The following is a 22351-nucleotide window of genomic DNA, read 5'->3' as shown; positions in this document are numbered from 1 at the left end:
TAAAGTACTCTATTGTGTTTTTCTAGGGGTTTTCTTCTTTATTAAGGCTTTACAACTCCCCAGAGGGTCGCATTCATTTGGTAGTGTGTGATCAAGTTAACTATTTAGGTACTCCTTGTATCTAATCCATGAAATATAAACACGGAAAATTTATTATACAATTGTAAAAATCAGCTGATAACATACTAGTTCGTGACGCAACCATTACACTATCAGTCGCAAACTTAAAAACAGCAACGGATAAATACGAACCACGTTCTTTTTGGTTAGATAGTACCATATAGTACCTATGCAAATATAAATTTGTAAAGTTACTTGATGTTAGCAGGCGTTAAGCAAACGTCACTAATGTCATCGCGCGATATAACGAGACGTAGACAATACTTACTTTACTCTTTGATCCTATCCGTGAGTAAATATCAATAATATTTTGTTGCCTAATCGTGTTACTTACCTGCAGTGCTTACAACTTAACATTCCACTTGAACTTCTTACCATAATGCATGATGGCTGACTAAGATACGAAGGACGAGGTTAGGCGGAGTTATCGATTTTTTTATTGACCTGACCAAAGAGCATAATAGGTATACCTAATCACTACGTTCTAGACCTGACTAGAACGTAGTGATTATATGCTCTTTGGACCTGGCTAGAACGTAGTGATTATATGCTCTTTGGACCTGGCGACAGTTTGACAGCTCCCGTCGCGGCGATAGAACACGTCCGAACACAAACAGGCAAAAACTTCTAAAATACGACCTAATTTCATAAACAAGTATCAGTGAAATTGCTCCAGTTCTTTGTTACGTCAGACGGGATGGTGAATTTCAGGGATTAACGAGAAGTGATCGAATCGGTAATGAATCTCGGCCGGTTAGGTTCTTAGGTTAGGAGCGGTCGCGGCCCGACAGCCACAGTCGTCCCGCGCGCGCCTACACACGCTCGCCGTTCGTAATACGTTATGTTTACCGCGCGTAAATATAAATAAAAATGCTTACACTACGGCTGCCGCTATATCCAGTACTGGGTTTGCTCAACGCCTACTCGCAGGCGTTCATCACTTCCTGCAACTCTTCCATCTACTGCACCGGCGAAATGCTACACCGCATCCAGCTCGCGAAAATTTTCCCGGATTCAAAAACTTTCGTAGACATGAAGCTATTGTTTTCGATGAGCGATACGTTGGCAGATTTTGCTCAGCTGATGCACGATACGCAGCGGAATCCTTCGCGTGAACAGCTTACCAAGTTCGTAGGAGAGCATTTCGAGCCAGGAAACGAATTGGAAAATTGGATACCTCCTGACTTCAACCCATCGCCGCCTATACTAGATAGAATAACACATCCGAAACTTAAAGTGTTTGCTAAAAATGTGATTGCCATTTGGGCAACATTGGGACGGAAAGTAAAACCCGTTGTTCATCAGAATCCAGACCGGTACAGCTTAATCTCAGTTCCTAATGGATTCATCGCACCTGGAGGCCGTTTTAAGGAGTTATACTACTGGGACTCTTACTGGATCGTACGTGGACTTCTACTCAGTGATATGGCAGAAACTGCCAGAGGTATGGTAGAAAATATTCTGTATTTAGTTGACAAGTTTGGGTACATGCCAAACGGCGGTCGCCTTTATTACTTAGGTAGAAGCCAACCACCTCTTCTTACGGCTATGGTTGCAGATTACTATGCTGTTTCGGAAGATCTTGCGTGGTTAAAGCGTCATATCCCTACTGTTGAAAATGAATTACAATATTGGTTGAATACAAAGAAAGTGACAGTGGAAATAAACGGGAACCAATATGTGCTCCTTAGGTACTATTCTGAGGAGGAATCCAAAGGACCGCGACCAGAGTCATATTACGAAGACTATACTACAGCCCGGTTTCTACCCTCAGAGGATTTGCGCCAGGAATTTTATAAAGAGATGAGGGGCGTGGCTGAAAGTGGATGGGATTTTTCCACTCGGTGGTTCGTGAGTGCAAGCTCGGATCCCGTCGGAAACCTGACTGATGTTCACGCCTCGCGCATTCTGCCGGTCGACCTAAACTCTATCTTTGCTGGTGCTCTTCAACTCACTGGTGACTTGAGAAACCAGCTTAACGACCGCCGTGAGGCGCAAAAGTGGCACAGCCTCGCGAAATATTGGAGAAGATCAATTGAGAATGTCCTCTGGGATACTTCCGACGGGACATGGTATGACTACGATTCTATGGCAAGAGTAAGAAGGAAGCATTTTTATCCGAGCTGTGCTACGCCTTTGTGGGCGGGAGCGGTGGAGAAAGATGATGCCCCAAAATACGCTGCGCGTTTCGTAAGGTATTTGCATTCATCCGGAGGACTCGATTTTCCTGGAGGAATACCATCGTCTCTCCTCCATTCTGGCGAGCAGTGGGACTATCCAAATGCATGGGCTCCATTGCAAAGCATACTCATAGGAGGGCTTGACAAAAGCGGTCACGAAGAAGCTCAAAAATTAGCGAAAGAACAAGCTAAGCTTTGGATCCGCTCGAACTATTTAGGGCACAGCAGGTATACCAAGATGTTTGAGAAATATAGTTCGGTGCAGCCGGGGTCTCCAGGGGATGGTGGGGAATATGGGGTGCAGAATGGTTTTGGGTGGACGAATGGTGTAATATTAGAACTATTAGCAAATTACGGAGACGAGTTGCTTGAATGAAAGCGCTGGAACGTCACTGACGATGACGTACGTAAGGCAATTGTAAATTGGACTTTAAAATAATTTCAAGTAAATACTAAGCACCTAATTAAGTATATCATATCAGAATCGCGTATGAACAATGACCTTTAACTTAGATAAATAAACACGTTTTACTAATATGAAACAAAGAACAAACAGTAATATTGGTAATACGAATGATCTAAATGGTTGAGAACAAAACTTCCGTGAGACAGACATATTAAATATATTAATAACGGGTCACTCACGTATTTTAAGTCGACTTAAAATACGTGAGTGACCCCGTATTAAAATATTTAAATGGTTGAGATATAAAATAATTGTCGTTGAACGCGGAAGGAAGTGATACTCATTATTGATAACTATTTGTTTGTAACTATTTATAGGAGTGAATGTAATGTGATATACAGTCACTGTGGATGGCGTGTAGTTGTTGTACTTAATTATAAGTATTATAAGTAATTAAAGAACTGAGCAACGTAAGTAACCTACTCAGTTTTGTTATTAATCGTCCCAATCACTTGGTTAGCAACTTAAAAACAGCTTTTAACGTCCTAAGTGCCAGTTGCACCATCCGCACTTAACAGACTGATCAACGTCAACCGGCACGCCGCGGCGGTTTACTATGAAACTTTCCATACAATGAAATTTAGCGAACTCTTTATCGATCACAAACAGTTGGTGTCTTATTTATACAATAGCAAATAAAATGTTAGTATTATTCCACTTTAATACTTAATATGTATATTAGCCTGGTTACTTAATAGTAACCAGTAGTAGTAATAGTAGTGGTAGTAGTAGTAGTAGTTAGTCGATAAATAACCGGCCAAGTGCGAGTCTGACTTGCGCACGAAGGGCTCCGTACCATTACGCAAAAAACCGGCCAAGTGCGAGTCGAACTCGCGCACTAAGAGTTCCGTACCATTACGCAAAAAAACGGCAAAATAATCACGTTTGTTGTATGGTAATTATAATAATTATAAATCATAAACGATCTTTTACATTCTTTTAAAATTATGTTACAATTATTGTAACAAATTATTATTAGGTACTTAATATACATATAAACTATTTTTTTAAGCGTTTTTCAATATTTTTCAGTAAAAAACCACGTCAAAATTGATTACCTTTTTTCTAATGCTAAAAAAACGAACTACTTATAGCACTTTCCCTAGCTAAGTAGGTACGCTAAGAGAGTTTCACCGAAACACAACTGGTTAGTTTCAATCATTATATAAATTCTAAGGAAAGTTTTAAAGAATGTGAGCCGGGATTCAAACCCACGTGTTTTTAGGGTTCCGTACCCAAAGGGTAAAAACGGGACCCTATTATTATAATTATATATTAAATTATATATATTATATAACTAATAAGGGAGTAACTAAAATACAAATTAACTTAGCAATGAAGACAAAAGGCAAGAAAAAAAAGAGAGTAATAAATTAACTAAGCGCATTCAAGAAGGCGACAACACGCTCACTCCAAAGACTCAAAATATCTCTGCACTAGATTACGTCTCACGCTAGGAATTCTACAGTTGAATATATCTACATCAAATTCTTTAGACAACTCATTTACTAATGCAAAAATAACTAACTATAAGATGAGGAGGGAGTACTTAGAAGGAAATTGGAAATTCTTAGAGATACATTCCTCTCGTAGGTCCCGTTTCCCTATCCGACTGTCGAAAGAGCATAACTGTCTAATCCGCCTTTGTACGTCGGGCTTTGTTCGAATTTTTCAGTCATATTAGGGTGCCACAGGAAGGCTAAGCGTATGCTGAGATCGCTGAGACACAGGCGACTCAACAGCAGCACTGCATTTTGCAGATTTTGCAGGGCAGGGCAGTTGGAACAGGCATAGGCCCCCTCCGAATGCTGCGATGCAGCTCTACGCAGTTCATTCGCGTCCTAGCTATTACAAGAAGTAGACGTTTGACGAACAAAATATATATTGTGTCTCGACCTCGACGTGCACGCGTCGCGCAGAAATCTGTGCCGGCACTACAACGAGGCGCAGAGCAGGACAGACACATGTTTGCGTCGCACGTGTCTGCGCCGCAGCATACGTAGCTATAGGACGCTCCATACTTTACAAAATCTGCTTAGCCCTGCAAGCTGCGCTGCGTTGAACTGCGTCGCCTGCGTCTCAACGTACGCAGCCTAAACCGCCCGACTTTGTACCATGACGCGCCGCACAGCGGGGAACAGCCGTATGCCAGTGGCCACTGGCTGGGGGCCAACTACGGCTAGGTAGTCCAAATTAAAAAAGCTGTGGTAAAGCATCTGCAAAACTGCATCTATTACCCTCGTTTGACCATAATGAGGAGTAATTTAATTTACTCCAAGAAAACTTATTCTGTACCCGTACCATGAGTCACTGACAGTATCAAAACTGACATATATGTCTACGTAATTTACTTTCTATACACTAATAAGCGAGTACGAGCGAGACGCATAGAAAGTAAATAAATTACGTTGTCGATAACGTTTATATATAGATGTCAGTGCCAAACTGGCGGTAGCCACAGCCACACAGATCGAGTCACGGAAGTCGTGGTGCATAATGTTGTAGTCATCTAATTATATCGAAGTTTGACAGGTCGGTCAAGGCCAGAAAAGTAGCTCGACGGGCGATGTGTTCAAAATGTTCTGGGCACAACTTTCTTACAAATTCCTTTGATCGTGTGTCGGATATTATGTTGCACTGACGCATCGACCATGCACCCAATGAAACAAATACTTAGTAAACAACGTGATAACTTTATTCACAGGGAGTTTCCACCCACCACTGCATAAATCCATCTCTATCGTTTTTTTGTACACTGTTGGAGTCAACATTTTTAGTTCCGTTTTTTCCTTTTGAGGTACGGAACCCTTATAGGATCACTCGTGCGTCTGTCTGTCTGTCTGTCTGTCCGTCTGTCACAGCCTATTTTCTCCGAAACTACTGGACCAATCAAGTTGAAATTTGGTACACATATGTAAGTTTGTGACCCAAAGACGGACATGTAACGTAAACAAATTAATTTTAAACATGGGGATCACTTTTGGGGGGTAAATGAGAAAATTAAAAAATAAAGTTTTTTGCACTATATCGTGTTATATATCAAATGAAACAGCTCATTGTAAGAATCTCAAATATATATTTTTTATAATTTTAGGATAAATAATTTAGAAAAATTACCATTCCCCCCCCCCTTTATCTCCGAAAATACTGGGTCTAAAATTTTGAAAAAAATACACAAACTAGATCTTTACCTATAGATTACAGGAAAACCTATCAGAAATTGCAGTCAAGCGTGAGTCGGACTTAATTACTTAATTTTTGATCCGACCCATATATACATTTTTTAAATTGTGGACGGAACCCTTGGAACGCGAGTCCGACTCGCACTTGGCCTGTTTTTTAAAGACATTTCACTCACGTTTCACATAAAAAATACTTTGTTTAAATTGTGTTATGTACGGAACCCTTGGAACGCGAGTCCGACTCGCACTTGGCCGGTTTTTTAACCGACTTCAAGATTTCAAAGGAGGAGGTTCTCAATTCGGTTGTATGTTTTTTTTTTGTTTTGTTTTTTTTTTTTTTTTTTAATGTTTGTTACTCCATAACTCCGTCATTTTTGGACCGATTTTGAAAATTATTTTTTTGATTGTAAGTATATACATACAGATTGGTCCCGTTTTCGTCAAAAAACAGTTCTGATGATGGGATCCATGAGGAATCGAGGGAACTCCTCAAATGTTAAAGGCATACATATAGTGATTCTAGTATTTTCATCAACAAATCAAGCACTTACATTTAAAAAAGTGACATTTGATGAAGTGGAACTGCTGATGATGATCAGAACGGAACTCTTCAATGATGCATAGTTCACGTTTGGCGATTTGTCCTCTTCGTTATGTTTGTTAAGCAAGTTAGGTTTTCAAGAAACATTTTTGTCAAGCTCGAGTTCTGATGATGGGATCCATGAGGAATCGAGGGAACTCCTCAAATGTGAAAGGCATACATATAGTGATTTTTTTATTTTTATAAACAAATCCAGCACTTCCATTTTAAAAAGTGACATTTGATGAAGTGGAACTGCTGATGATGATCAGAACGGAACTCTTCAATGACGCATAGTTCACGTTTGGCGATTTGTCGTCTTCGTTATGTTTGTTAAGCAAGTTAGGTTTTCAAGAAACATTTTTGTCAAGCTCGAGTTCTGATGATGGGATCCACGAGGAATCGAGGGAACTCCTCAAATGCGAAAGGCATACATATAGTGATTTTTGTATTTTTATAAACAAATCCAGCACTTCCATTTTAAAAAGTGACATTTGCTGAAGTGGAACTGCTGATGATGATCAGAACGGAACTCTTCAATGACGCATAGTTCACGTTTAGCGATTTGTCCTCTTTGTTATGTTTGTTAAGCAACTTAAGTTTTTAAGACATATTTTTGTCAAGCTCGAGTTCTGATGATGAGACCCACGAGGAACCGAGGGAACTCCTCAAATGTGAAAGGCATACATATAGTGATTTTTGTTTTTTTATCAACAAATCCAGCATTTACATTTGAAAAAGTGACATTTGATGAAATGGAAACTGCTGATAATGATCAGAATGGAACTCTTCAATGACACATCGTTCACGTTTGGCGATTTGTTCTCTTCCTTATGGACCCAGACCTAAACTTGGACCCGGACTCGGACCCGGACCCGGGTCTGAACATGGACCCCAACTCGGACCCGGACCCGGACCGAACTCTGACCCAAACTTGGACCCGGACAGCCGGACACGGACCCGGACTCTGATCCGGACCCGGAAATGCTAATAGAAAAGTGGCTTAGGTGGGTCACAGAACAGAACTGCTATCAGAAAAGTAGGTTAGGTTAGAGCTGTGACCCTTACAGAAACGAAATGCTATCATAAAAGTAGGTTAGGTTAGGTTAGAACTGCGACCCTTACAGAAATGAAATGCTACTAGAAAAGTGGATGGTTTTACCTCCTTTTCTACATCATTAGGCAAAAGATGCTGTCTTTTTCATTTAATTGTCTGGAATCTAAGAGTGCACCATCAACAATAAGTGAACTTTCAGCGGCATCCCCCATTGAAGTCGCTTTTTTTTTTTTTTTTTAATTATTTTTCATCAAGAACCTAAAATCTTGTTTAGCTAGGATATCATTTAAATCTTGAAAAAGGGATGTAAATTGAAAGAAAATGGTTTGATTTACTTTATGTTTATAAAAGTAAAACAGTTATGATCCAAAACTTTTGAAGATCTTAGAAATTAGCCAGAAAGTAGCTCAACGGGCGAAGTTTTCAAAATCTTCTGGGCAAAACTTTCTTACAAATTCCTTTGATCGTGTGACGTGTGACGGATTTAAATAATGTCGGATACTCGTATTATGTTACACTGACGCATCGAGTGCATCGTCCACCCAATGAAACAAATAAACAACGTGATAACTTTATTCACAGGGAGTTTCCACCCACCACAGCGTAAATACATCCATCGTTTTTTTGTACACTGTTGGAGTCAACATTTTTTTCCATCATGAACCTAAAAACAAAATTTGTTTATACTAAGTAAATATTTAGCTAGGATATCATTTAAATCTCGTAAAATGGGTATAAATTGAAAGAAAATGGTTTGATTTACTTTATGTTTAGTCAGACCAAGACAAGTCTGCAACGATTTTGAGAGCACAGGCAGTGCAAGTGTTATTTTAAACGTCAAAGATCTATGAAATTATATAAATAATGCACTGCGTATGCTATCAAAATCGTTGTAGACTTTTCTTGGTCTAACTCTATAAAAGTGAAACAGATGCATAATATATCGTATCAGAGTCCATTTTCAGAATCATCCGGCATTCGGAAGTGTTTCGGAATTGCCCAAATACACCTTATACTTATTTAAAGTTATTTCATTATTTGTAAATAAGAATAAATTTATTCAGAATAATTGAAAATACAGTAGCATGCACAAAAGGGTGTCCGGTAAGCCCCAAACTAGGCAAAGCCTGTATCTTGGGACTCACCAAAACAAAAAGAATATGAAACATTAAATCTAGATAACTTAAAAATTATGTGTGAGAATGGGTGACAAGGTGATGAAGTTGTGCTTGTGAGGGTGTGTATATATGTGAATGTGAGTGTGTGTGAATGTGAGTGTATGTGTGAGTGTGTAAGGAGTAGGAGAGCGAAGCGATCGAGCGAGTCAGGACAACTTGATGAGAGACCTAAATAAAAACACGTGCGCCTAGGATGCGAAGTTGCAGATATTGCAATAATATTATATTCATAAACAATAAGACAAATAACGAAAAACCTAGTCGAGTCATTGAACGGATAATAGGATTATTTACAACTCACGTGTTCGTGTTGCGATGTGTGTGATTGTCACGTAATGGTACATGTGTGTACCACTACTGTGTAACTGTGTAAATATGTTAACAACATGTGCATGTGCAATCGCGCAATGTACTGCGTGAAATGATTCTCTACAAAACATTTTTGCATAAAGTATTGCATTTTATATGTTCAAATATCTTATAATTCTTATAGTAATGGTCTAAATGTTATCTTTAAAAACTAATTAAGTACCTATTAGTTCTAAGTAGGTATGTGGACCTAATATAAAGAAAGCAAATGAAGTGGTTTTCTTGCTGAGAGCGGCGAGTCCTGTATTTTTGAGTCCCGAACAAGCGAAAAATTCAAAAAAGTATAATTACGATGCGAACTTTTTTTTAAATCCTAACACCTAATACTTGGTTTTTTTTTTTGTAAAAGTGTTTTGCCCTAGTCTTCGGGGCACAGTTTATAAAACTAAAATTACTAAATCGTTTTTTTTACCTACTGTTGGAGTCAACAATTTTTTCATCAAGAAACTGAAATCTAAATTTATTTAAACTAAGTATTTAGCTAGGATATATTGCAATCTTATATTATTTTTGAGTCGCTTTTTTATAATAAATATGTCATTTTGTTCCCCAACTAATACACATATTTCCAAAATATCTAGATACACGTAGTTAATATTTCATTTTCTTTAAAAACTTAGTCTAAGAGATTCCAGATGCGTAAGCTTATAGTACATTATGATACAAGTGTCATACGAGGCGATATTGTGCGCGCGAGCTGTAAAGCGAGCGCGCAATAAGAGAGCCGATGTGTGTTATGAACTTATGACCAATGCACACGCGTTTCATACAACGTTTTTCAACATACTTGCGAGGAAAAAAACTAAACTGATTTTTAAACTCTTTATTTACATACTAAACTGATTTATATTATTTTATTAAATATTTTGATTTGTGTTTTTAAGTAGTCACTACTATATATAAATTAAAAATTGTAATAGATGTCATATATTAAAGAAAAAGTGACGAAGCCCTCCAGTGGTGAAGGCCGGATTAGATGGCAGCACCATTCTCTCTCGCTACAACGTAAATCCGTAAGGAGTTCGTTTAGGAGGTGCAAGCGCGCACTGCTTGCCCTTAGAGCTGGTCAAAGACGCCTAGTTTTACTAAAATGGCATATAGTCGAGAAATTCGGACGGCCAGCGTCGTGGCGGGGTGGCCTAGGGGTTCATGGCGTTAGCCGCGATAGCTAAAGACGCCGGTTCGAATCCGGCCTTCACCACTGGAGGGCGCCGAGTTTGTTGCCGGTCCCATATTGGGATACCCTCCTACAATTTAGGAGGGAATTAAATCTTCTCGGGTCCGTGGTGTAGGGTTGGAGCCGGCGTAGTTTTTTTTTATCGCGTATATATATATATATATCTTTACTTGAAAATAATTGTAGTGTATAACTAGCCTTATGAACCGATTTTGCATGTACAACCAGCCTTAAAGTTTGTAGTCTTAAAGAATGATTGTTCATTATTTTAGTATGTGGGTATTTTTGCACTTTGTAATTTTTCCTCAGTCACCCGTTGACCACGAACACTGTAAAGGGTTCGAAACATCGGGATGTATTATACATTCAATATACGCGATATAATCCGTTTTCATAGTTTTATTTCATGAGTAACTATCGCGGTAACCGAAGACAATATTTTCACTCGATTGTTATGGTAATTGTAATATTTATACTAAAAACTTGCGAAACTATCCCAATGTCGTAACAAATAGGACGGATAGGAAAATGACGCGTTATTTTTTTTCCCCTCACTAGCTCGGAAAGCCGTCTTTTATCCTTTAAAACAAGCGGGGAAAAACGCATTTTATCTACTAGTGGGGAAAGTAATTTGACCTTGGATGGAGCGTGTTTAAGTAGCTTTTGACAGATAACAAAACGTAAAACGCTCATAATAATGGTTCGTTCGATATTAATTATTATTAAATTATAAATGGTATGAGAATTTAATAAAAAATACCAAATTTATCTTTATTTAATGATTTTAAGTCATAAACCTTAAATTCCATAAGAAACATTTGTATTTTTAAACGCATCGTCAGAAATGTCAACATTGTCAACAAAAATTTTCTCACCGACTCCGACACGTAAAAATACACAACTTCCAGAGTTTTCTGTTATAATATCGTATTATCGTAAAAAAATGAGTGATTCCAGTGATGAAGATGATCTAACGCCTGTGGATGTTCACTTTCCTCGCTATAGTGAGGGGAAAAGTTTTGTCTTACACACGGGTGCAAATGCAAATGTATTTTACTTCTCGTGTGTTGAAACACTCGCTACGCTCAGGATTCTATTTTAGAACCACTCACTTCGCAGGTGGTTCAACTATAGAAGCCTTTCGCTTGCTCGTGTTTTAATTCCACACTCGAGGGTAAAATACAACTTTGCACCCTTGTATAACAAATAACTATTATGTGCACGATCTCACTGCGCGCGCATGGCAAAGGCGCGAACGAAATCAACAAACAACCAATTTTAAAAATATAAAAAAGGTAATATTTTTTTATTTATAACCGACGGATTGAGATCAAATCGATGAAATGTTATGTTCATTCATTAATGTAATTTACGAGATAATTTAATCTATAAATTATGTTTGGCGAGATAAAACCTTTTTGAACTTTGAAAACCTCATAAAATAGTTGGTTTAAAAAAAATGTATATTACTCGACCAACATAGAAGTTTGTATGCAGGAGGCCCATACAGGAGGCTTTTAAGTGCAGCTGATCGTACAATACTTACTTTGTTGACATTTATTAAGGTTCGCTTCGGATACGGATCTCTGGCATATTTGCAAGTAATGCACCTGGTAGCTATTAAATGCTCGACTTACAGCTACCCGAGACTTGTCTGTATCATCCTTGTATTATCGGTTTACCGGCTTATATAATCTATACCGCAAATATGGAGGTTTTAATCTAAGTAGGTATTGTTTTTGATTTAATTAAGGCGATAACTATGTTGTATCCAATATTTAGCCAATTTTTCAGGGTGAAAAGAGTAAGGTTGTAGTGTTGCATATGAAGTTGTAATACACAGATTGTAGTCGACGAGTAGAAAAAAATCGGACAAGAGCGACTCGGACTAGCCCACCGAGGGTTCCGTACTTTTTAGTATTTGTTGTTATAGCGGCAACAGAAATACATCATCTGTGAAAATTTCAACCGTCTAGTAGCTATCACGGTTCTTGAGATACAGCCTGGTGACAGACAGACGGACAGACAGACAGAGGAGTCTTAGTAATAGCAAAGATAGATATAACTCCGTAATAGATGGATACAGTCTAAGGAAAAAACGTGCCTCGAAAATCAAGAAAATTTGATTCTCGTTCAGAGGGCGCTACTAGTTTTGGCCTACAGTCGTATAGATGGCGTTGACGGTTTCGTTTGGTATTTAACAATTTTAACGCATATCAGTGAAAGAACATGTTTCAAACTCATAAAAATAATTAATGCAAATAAAAAAAATCATTTATCTATATTTAAATACATTTTATCGTATTTTTATAAATCTTCATTTTTAGTTTTAAAGTGTGTCGACAGATGGCAGTGAATTTACTGGGGCAAAGATAGATATAACTCCGTAATAGATGGATACAGTCTAAGGAAAAAACGTGCCTCGAAAATCACGAAAATTTGATTCTCGATCAGATGGCGCCACTAGTTTTGGCCTACACTCGTATAGAGGGCGTTGACTGTTTCGTTTTTTATTTATAATTTTAACGCATACCAGTGAAAGAACATGGGTCAAAATCATATAAAAATAATTAATGCAAATAAAAAAATCATTTATCCATATTTAAATACATTTTATCGTATTTTTATAAATATTTATTTTTAGTTTTAAAGTGTGTCGACAGATGGTTACTCTATGACTGGGGTTACAAAATTTACTATGACAGAAACGCTCTAGTATCAGTTACTATATGGTAATAGAAAATCTTCAAATTAAAAAAATCATTACTGAATAAATGTCAAGAAGACTTATTTGGTAGTGCGTTAACAAGTAAACTCGTTGTATCCATGGAATATAAACACGGAAAATTAATTATAAAATTGTAACAATCAGCTGATAACGTACTAGTTATTGACGCAATCATTACATCTCCTATATATATTATACTACTCTTTGCATTACACTATCAATAGCAAACTTAAAAACAACAACGGATAAATTCGAACCACGCTCCTTTTCGTTAGATAGTAGCGAATTTGTTAAGTGCAAATATAAATTTGTAAAGTTACTCGATATTCAGCAGGCGTTGAGCAAACGTCACTAAATGTAATATAATATCACTATTTAACACAGTGCGATAAAACGAGACGTAGACAAGTGCATTCATAATGTTATCCGTGAATTTATAAATATAATTCTAGGCTAATTGGCGGGAGTCTGTGCGGAAAGAGAAGAGTCGTGAAATGTATGGGAGCCTATGGGATCCAATACATTCTAACTTCTCTTCCCGCACAGACTAGATACTTAATAGATATTCCGACTATTGGACTTGTTAACATAAAGTTGAATTTTAACTGCCTGGCTGATTAAGATACGAAGCATGGAGTATAATTATATACTCCATGCTACGAAGGACGAGGTTAGACCGAGTTATCGAATTTCTTATGACTTTACGTCAGTTTGACAGTCTCCGTCGCGGAGATAGTACACGCTATCTTCTAAAATGCGACCTAATTTCATAAAATCATCAGTGAGTGCTCTAGTTCTTCGTTACGTCAGACGGGATGGTGGATTCGAGGGATTAGCGAGAAGTGATCGAGGCGGTCATGGCTATCGGTCGGTTAGGAGCGGTCGCGGCCCGGAAGTCACAGCACAGTTGTCCCGCGCTCGCCGACACACGCACGCCGCTCGTACGTTATGTTTACCGCGCGTAAAAAATAAATAAAAATGCTTTCGCTACGGCTGCCCCTATACCCAGTACTGGGCTTGCTCAACGCCTACTCGCAGGCGTTCATCCCTTCCTGCAACTCTTCCATCTACTGCACCGGCGAAATGCTACACCGCATCCAGCTCGCGAGGATTTTCCCGGACTCAAAAACTTTCGTTGACATGAAGCTACTGTTTTCTACAAACGATACGTTGGCAGATTTCGCCCAGCTGATGCACGACACGCAGCGGAATCCTTCACGTGAGCAGCTTACCAAGTTCGTCGGAAAGCATTTCGAGCCAGGAAACGAACTGGAAGATTGGATGCCTCCTGACTTCGAACCATCGCCACCTATACTAGATAGAATAATAGATCCAAAACTTAAATTGTTCGCTAAAAATGTGATTGCCATTTGGGCAACATTGGGACGGAAAGTAAAACCTGTTGTTCATCAGCATCCTGACCGGTACAGCTTAATCTCAGTTCCTAATGGATTCATCGCACCTGGAGGCCGTTTTAAGGAGTTATACTACTGGGACTCTTACTGGATAGTACGTGGACTTCTACTCAGTGATATGGCAGAAACTGCCAGAGGTATGGTAGAAAATCTTCTGTATTTAGTTGACAAGTTTGGGTACATCCCAAACGGCAGTCGCATCTATTACTTAGGTAGAAGCCAACCACCTCTTCTCACGGCTATGGTTGCAGATTACTATGCTGTTTCGGAAGATCTCGCGTGGTTAAAGCGCCATATCCCTACCGTTGAAAATGAATTACAATACTGGTTGAATACAAAGAAAGTGACAGTGGAAATAAACGGGAACCAATATGTGCTCCTTCGGTACTATTCTGATGAGGATGCCAAAGGACCGCGACCAGAGTCATATTACGAAGACTATACTACTTCCCAGTTTTTACACTCAGAGGATTTGCGCCAGGAATTTTATAAAGAGATGAGGAGCGCGGCTGAAAGTGGTTGGGATTTTTCCACTCGCTGGTTCGTGACTGCTAGCTCAGATCCTGTCGGAAACCTGACTGATGTTCACGCCTCGCGCATTCTGCCGGTCGACTTAAACTCTATCTTTGCTGGGGCTCTTCAACTCGCTGGTGACTTGAGAGTCCTGCTCAACGACCGCCGTGAGGCGCAAAAGTGGTACAGTCTCGCTAAATACTGGAGAAGGTCGATTGAAAATGTGCTCTGGGATACTTCCGACGGGACATGGTATGACTACGATTCTATGGCAAGAGCAAGAAGGAAGCATTTTTATCCGAGCTGTGCTACGCCTTTGTGGGCGGGAGCGGTGGAGAAAGAAGATGCCTCAAAATACGCTGCGCGTTTTGTAAGTTATTTGCATTCATCCGGAGGACTCGATTTTCCTGGAGGAATACCATCATCTCTTCTCCATTCTGGCGAGCAGTGGGACTATCCAAACGCATGGGCTCCAATGCAAAGCATACTTATAGGAGGGCTTGACAAAAGCGGTCACAAAGAAGCTCGAAAGTTAGCGAAAGAACAAGCTAAGCTTTGGATCCGCTCGAACTACTTAGGGTACAACAGGTACACCAAGATGTTTGAGAAATATAGTGCGGTGCAGCCGGGGTATCCAGGGGATGGTGGGGAATATGGGGTGCAGGATGGTTTTGGGTGGACGAATGGGGTAATATTAGAATTATTAGCAAATTACAGAGACGAGTTGCTTGATGAAAGTGCGGGAACGTCACTGCCGTATGTGAGGCAAGTGTAAATCGGACTTTATGATAATATTGATAATATTCATAATGTTACTTATGTACTTAAATATAAAATTCCTAATTATATCATATCAGAATCGCGTATGAACAATGGCCTTTAAATTAGATAAATAAATACGCTTTACTGAAATGAAATAAAGAACAAAAGTAATTAATAGTACGAATTATCTAAATGGTTGAGAATGTTGAGATATAAAATTCACATTGAACGCGGAAGGAAGGGATACATATTATTTATACCTATTTGTTTGTAACTATTTATAGGAGTGAATTTAATGTAATATACAGTCGCTGTGAATCGCGTGTAATTGTTGTATTTAACAATAAGTAAAGTAATTAAAGAACTGAGCAACGTGAGAGACCTACTTAAGAGTTTTATTATTAACTGCTCAATCACTTCGTTGTAACCTAACTGCAATAAACGTCGTTAATGTCTTAAATTAAACAATAGCAAATAAGATTTTACTATTCCAGTTTAATACTTAATAATTATGTTACCTGGGTAATATGTTTCTTATTTCTTGTCTTGTGTATTTATACAATTTGGAGTTTTTGTGTATTGACATGTTTTTTCCATGGCCTGGCATATAAATAATAATCGTTATAGCGCTTTATGTGTGCATGAGGTTAAAGAGTAGATAGAAAGCACGTAGGTTCGAATCCCGGATCACAATCTCCAAAACTTTTCTTCTCTAAATCTCCAAAACCTTTGAAACTAACCAGTTGTTTTTCGTTGAAGCTCTCTCAGGGTGTTCCGTTAAGATGCAGTCGGGAAAGCGCTAAGTAGAAATACATTCCTCCCGTAAGTATTATTTCCCTATCCGACTGTCGAAGTGTCGAATATGCAAAACTGTCTACTTAATTCTCCTTTGTCGGGCTTTGTTCGAAGTTTTTAGAGGGTGCCACACTTGCCACATGCGTCAGACATAAACCGCCCAACTTTGTACCATGAAGGCGCCGCATACAAGCGGGGAGTATGCCAGTGGCCAATGGCTGGAGGCCAATTTGTTATTACTCTCTAGGCTAGGTAGTTCTAATTAAAAATGCTATAGTAAAGCATCTGCATCCGTTGACTGCGGTTGACCATAATCAGCAGTGGCAGCATGGTTGCATTTTTATCCCCTGTCACTATGCCTGTCACTTTCGCACTTACATTCTTGTTAGAACGTGACAGGCGTGGCGGCAGGCGATAAAAATGCGACCGTGCTAAGCCCAGAGTAATTTACTCGCAGAAACTTATTCTGGATCAGATCGAATCATCACGCATGTCGTGTTCGGAAATGTTGTAGTGATCTATATATCAAAGTTTGACAGGTCGGTAAAGCCTGTGGCAATAGTAACTCAACGGGCGATGTGTTCAAAAAATTTCTTGGCACAACTTTACAACTTTTTCTACAAACTCTTTAGATCGTGCGTGTAAAAATCACTTTGAACACCTCGCCTACTAGGTACCTAAATACTATATTACTTTTACGGACTGTCGGATATTGTTTCTCTGACGCAATTATTATACCTAGTTGAGAACACATCGACCCATCCAATTAAATATAAACAATGTGATAACTTTATCAGCAGGGAGTTTCCAGTGTATCCACCAACCACTTGGGTAATCAGAGGGGAACTAAGGTACCTGCACCAAAAAAGGCCCATCGTTATTATTGCAGTCTTGTCTATGGTACTAGCAAACATGGACACAAAATATGAACCTATTCACACTTATACTAAAAGTACGAAATGTTTCAAGTAGGCAAGCTTTAAGAACCTTCTTTGGCGCAGGTACCTTACTGCGAAAATCTATCTATATCGTTTTTGTACTATTGGAGTGGAGTGACAGATGGATATACGAATTTGCGACTTCTTAGGACACTTACGGCAATGTCACCATAAAGAAAGAACTGACTAAATGTGTGTTAAATTTCTCATTTCTTCCCGCCGCTAGATTGATCTGGTTATGGTTAGACCCACATCTACAATGAGATGGTTAGACTCGACGCTACCGTATACATACTATCACAAACCACAATCAATTGTTTTTATGGGCCAATGACATTTGCCGTGCTATGCAGAGGAGACACTATAATTTGGAAGAGCATTACCCAGCGATTGATAATCAATCGCTGGCATTGGCTACTAATAATGGGCCAGTCATCTTAAGCCTAAAAAGGGGGCCAACCTCGGAATGAGAGTAAATAAGCTGGAAACTCGTATACACCTTCGTTATGATGTAATAAAGGTTCTCTTAAAAGTCGAAGCATATATATTGTTTATTCGAGGTCAAATGTCATACAAATCGGTTTTTCGCGGATATCAAAATTTCTATAGCTCCGATGTTATTTACATGTGAGTAAATTGTAGAGCATAAAATTTGCGACAAGTTTTTTCAATCAGACATACGTTTCCTGCTGTGAGCTGCGAGCTACGAGTACTGCATGTCTTGAGTCCCGAACCAGCGAAAAATTCTACAAATAAGTCACGAACGATGGCAATTTAAAATAGTAATAAATTTTTTAAAGAACACTTAATTGTCAAATAATGACGCTAACATAGATTGCTAAGCAATCTATGTTAGCGTCATTAGTTAAGTTTAAATTAAGCGTTTTTGAATAAAGCATCTTCTATTCTATTCTATTCTAAATTGCTTCGGTATTTTTTAGGTATAAAAAAAATTGACTTCTTTCATCTCTTTGGTGTACCCCGTGTACCCTAGATACATATACTATGGTTCTATAATTAGCATCTGTTCCTTATCATTTTATTAAGGTTCGCAATTAAACTACTCCCCGATTTATTCTCAGATTTTATCGGGTTCGGTTCCCGGCTGGATGTAGTGGTTCCTGAACGAATTTAGCTAAGAATCACAATTTTTTTTTTTATATAACAATAACTTTTAATACTTAGTTTTAATTTTTTCATTTCATTGCAGATAAAAGGCACTCACAACATAGAATAGAAGTTTGTATGCATGTAGCTTTTCTGTGCAGCTGATCGTACAATAATACTTTGTGGACATTTATTAAGGTTCACTTCTGATACGGATTTCTGGCAGATTTGCAAGTTATGAACCTGTAGGTATTGTAGATGCTCGGCTTACAACCCGAGACTATTAGTCTCTATCATCGCTTTATCGGCTTTTATAATCTATACCACAAATATGTAGGTTGTAATCTGTTAGGTATTGTTTTTGATTTAATTAAGGCCATAACTACTATGTTATGTTGGCTCCCAATTTTTCAAGGTACCTAGTAGGGATTAGACTATTTCTTATCAATCGTTAGAAAAACTTTCCGCATCCTCTCGACAGTACAACCCCTGTTGTTTAAGTTATATGTGGTTAGGTGTACCTATTTACTTGACCATTGTATGTTGACTATGCACGTAGGTCTAATAGGTACTGTTACGTAGTGTGGTCGCGGTTCACGCGATTATTTGTATACATATATGTAGTTAAGTGACCTCTGTGACCTTTTTCTTTCTGCCATTAGATTACCATTAATTATGTAAGAATCAATAGGTACTCGTATTTATACTTGCTTGCGAGAAGACAATATGAGACCCAACTACCTAATTCCATTGAAAGCTTAGTTAGGTACTGTTACGAACCGTATGATTGTATTCAAATGCATTTCTGCACAACGTTGTTTCTGCCGCTGCATTTACAATTCTCTTTTTAATGTACGCTTTATTACTTTGATATAAGGTTGTAGTTAGAAAACATAGTGTTTTAGAATTATTTGGAGGTATGATTGTAAGAGTCGAAGTGAGGTCGACTAATTTCATTAACAGATTTGGAGAAAGCTCATCAGTTGTTACTTGTTACATTATACATTACACTTGTTACCTTTTGTAAATGTTTTGTAATGTGTTGGTTGTAGTGGTTGCAACCAGTATGTAGCTTCGGCTACAATTTTAACACATATCAGTGAAAGAACATGGGTCAAAATCACATAAAAATTATAAATACAAAATATCTATCTTTGATACAAATAAAAAAATCATTTATCCATATATATAGGTATATATATTACGGGAAATTATGAAAAATAAGGACATATCCATAAATACAAAAAGAAAATTATATGAAATTGCAATTCTGCCTTGTCTAACATATGGCTGCCAGACATGGGCTCTACGTCAAGAACATGAAACAAAACTAGCTATAGAACAGAGAAAGATGGAACGTAGTATGCTAGGAATTAGAATATCAGATCGAGTAAGAAACGATAATATAAGAAAGAAAACTAAAGTAACTGACATCATAGAGAGAATACGAAGATTGAAATGGAAGTGGGCTGGACATATTAGTAGAATAAACGACAATAGATGGACAAGGAAAATCATAGAATGGACCCCACCAAAAGAAAAAGGAACACGAAAGCATGGTCACCCAAAGACACGATGGGCAGACATATTTAGGAAACGTTGTGGAACAGTATGGAGAAGATTAGCTCAAGATAGAGACACATGGAGAACACTGGGGGAGGCCTACGCCAAAGAGGCGACTTCCATAATTAATGAAGAATAATTGTTTTAAGTATTTAAAATTAATGTTTAAGTATGTACTAGTAATTATTAAACTTATACTAATATTAATATAATATATTTCATACCTAGTTGTAGTGAAAATGGCTTTAATTTTAAAAGACTGTGATAAAAATAGATAATGAAATTGAAATAGAATGTTAAAATAAATCTTTATATTTTATAAATAATACCTACTACTAGTCACTTACCTATGTTATACAATTCTATATTCTAAATGCAATACAATATATGTGCAACTAGAATCTTAATGCATGCAGAGGAAATACAAAAAAAAAAAACAAAATGTACTTAAGAGGCCGGTGTCGATTTTAGTCGCAAAAATGTAAAATTGATAGATTTAGTCGGTGAAATTGTACACCTTTTGTTACCTAATTGAAATAACAAGTACTGGTTTCTATTAGCGCATCTTCTTATCTTACCTTTTATCAGATCAATTTGTTGAAAACAGACTCACTAAATTAGTAATGTTTGCTTTTCTGATGGACGTTTAGGTAAACGCGCGTAAAGCACTGATTTTGTCGCTCTTATTTGTAAATTTCGTAAAGTTTGGACGGCTAAACATGGTAATTTTGTATTACACATATCCTGTACTTGACGTTTATCAGACTACATTTTTATTATTATGACTTTAAAGTAGTGTAAATGAAAGTTAGACGAAATCAATTTTCTCCAGAAATTACTTCAAAACAAGTGACAATTTCTCTGAAAATCGACTTAATTTCAACGTAATTTTGATACTTAAACAATCTACAACATTTGTTGAAACTATTCTTATGCATCAATTTGTATAATTTACCACCATAAATTTTTGATGAATTTTTAAAAACTGCCCCTTCTTTTCATATATTACCGGAGACGCACGCTTGCGACCTCATTATTAAAAGGCAAGATGAGAAGACGTGATAATAGAAACCAATACTTGTTATTTAGATATTACGTATCAAAACGTGTATAATTTCAACGACTAAATCTATCAATTTAAAATTTTTGCTCCAAAATCGACTACGGCCTCTTAATTATGGTGGAATAAAGGCTATTTTTATTTTTTATTTTTATTTTATATATATATACTTATATTTTCTTTTTTTTTCATATTTTTATTTTTAGTTTTAATCGTGTGTCGATAGATGGCAGTAAATTTACTGTGACTACAAAATTTACTATGACACCAAAATAACCAAAAAGAAAATGGACGGAAGACATCATCTCGGTAGCAGGCACAGAATGGTTAAAGACAGCCCAAGATAGAGACAAATGGAGAAAGTGTGAGGAGGTTTTTACCCAAAAGGGATCTACATCAGATTGAATTGAAAATATGTAGTAATTTTGCAATGTGATGTGGAAATAATAAAGCTTTTTTTATTTATTTATTTATTTATTTTTTATTTTACCCCTCTGTGGGACCGTGCACGACGACAGCGCCACACAGCGGTTGTAACTATAGGCTTGTATTTTTAACCGACTTCAAGATTTCAAAGGAGGAGGTTCTCAATTCGGTGTATTTTTTTTAATGTTTGTTACTCCATAACTCCGTCATTTCTGAACCGATTTTGAAAATTCTTTTTTTGATTGTAAGTATATACATACAGATTGGTCCCGTTTTTGTCAATAAGCAGTTCTGATGATGGGATTCACGAGGAATCGAGGGAACTCCTCAAATGTTAAAGGCATGATTTTAGTATTTTTATCAACAAATCAAGCACTTACATGTAAAAAAGTGACATTTGATGAAGTGGAACTACTGATGATGATCAGAACGGAACTCTTCAATGACGCATAGTTCACGTTTGGCGATTTGTCCTGTTCGTTATGTTTGTTAAGCAAGTTAGGTTTTCAAGAAACATTTTTGTCGAGCTCGAGTTCTGATGATGGGATCCATGAGGAATCGAGGGAACTCCTCAAATGTGAAAGGCATACATATAGTGAATTTCGTATTTTTATAAACAAATCCAGCACTTCCATTTTAAAAAGTGACATTTGATGAAGTGGAACTGCTGATGATGATCAGAATGGAACTCTTTAATGACGCATAGTTTACGTTTGGCGATTTGTCCTCTTCTTT

General features: G+C 37.6%; 2 protein-coding genes across 2 annotated transcripts in view; both read left to right on the top strand.

Annotated features, from left to right (window-relative positions):
• The window catches only part of LOC134743984 (uncharacterized), a 41496-nt gene extending 25392 nt beyond the window's left edge, over positions 1 to 16104 (top strand). The window contains exons 3-4 of the mRNA XM_063677616.1: positions 1022 to 2628; positions 14013 to 16104. Coding sequence (XP_063533686.1) covers positions 1022 to 2628; positions 14013 to 15740 — 3335 coding nt within the window. The 3' untranslated portion in view covers positions 15741 to 16104. The remainder of the gene's footprint in view (positions 1 to 1021; positions 2629 to 14012) is intronic.
• LOC134744126 (trehalase-like) lies at positions 909 to 3188 on the top strand. The gene has a single exon (XM_063677821.1). It carries the CDS (start codon positions 991 to 993, stop codon positions 2674 to 2676), a length of 1686 nt encoding a protein of 561 aa, XP_063533891.1. The 5' UTR covers positions 909 to 990; the 3' UTR covers positions 2677 to 3188.
• Positions 16105 to 22351: the final 6247 nt, after the last annotated feature.

Source organism: Cydia strobilella, chromosome 9 (genome assembly GCF_947568885.1).
Source record: "Cydia strobilella chromosome 9, ilCydStro3.1, whole genome shotgun sequence".
Lineage (NCBI taxonomy): Eukaryota > Metazoa > Arthropoda > Insecta > Lepidoptera > Tortricidae > Cydia > Cydia strobilella.
The sequence above is the reverse complement of the archived record's forward strand: the minus strand, read 5'-3'. Positions and strand labels throughout refer to the sequence as shown.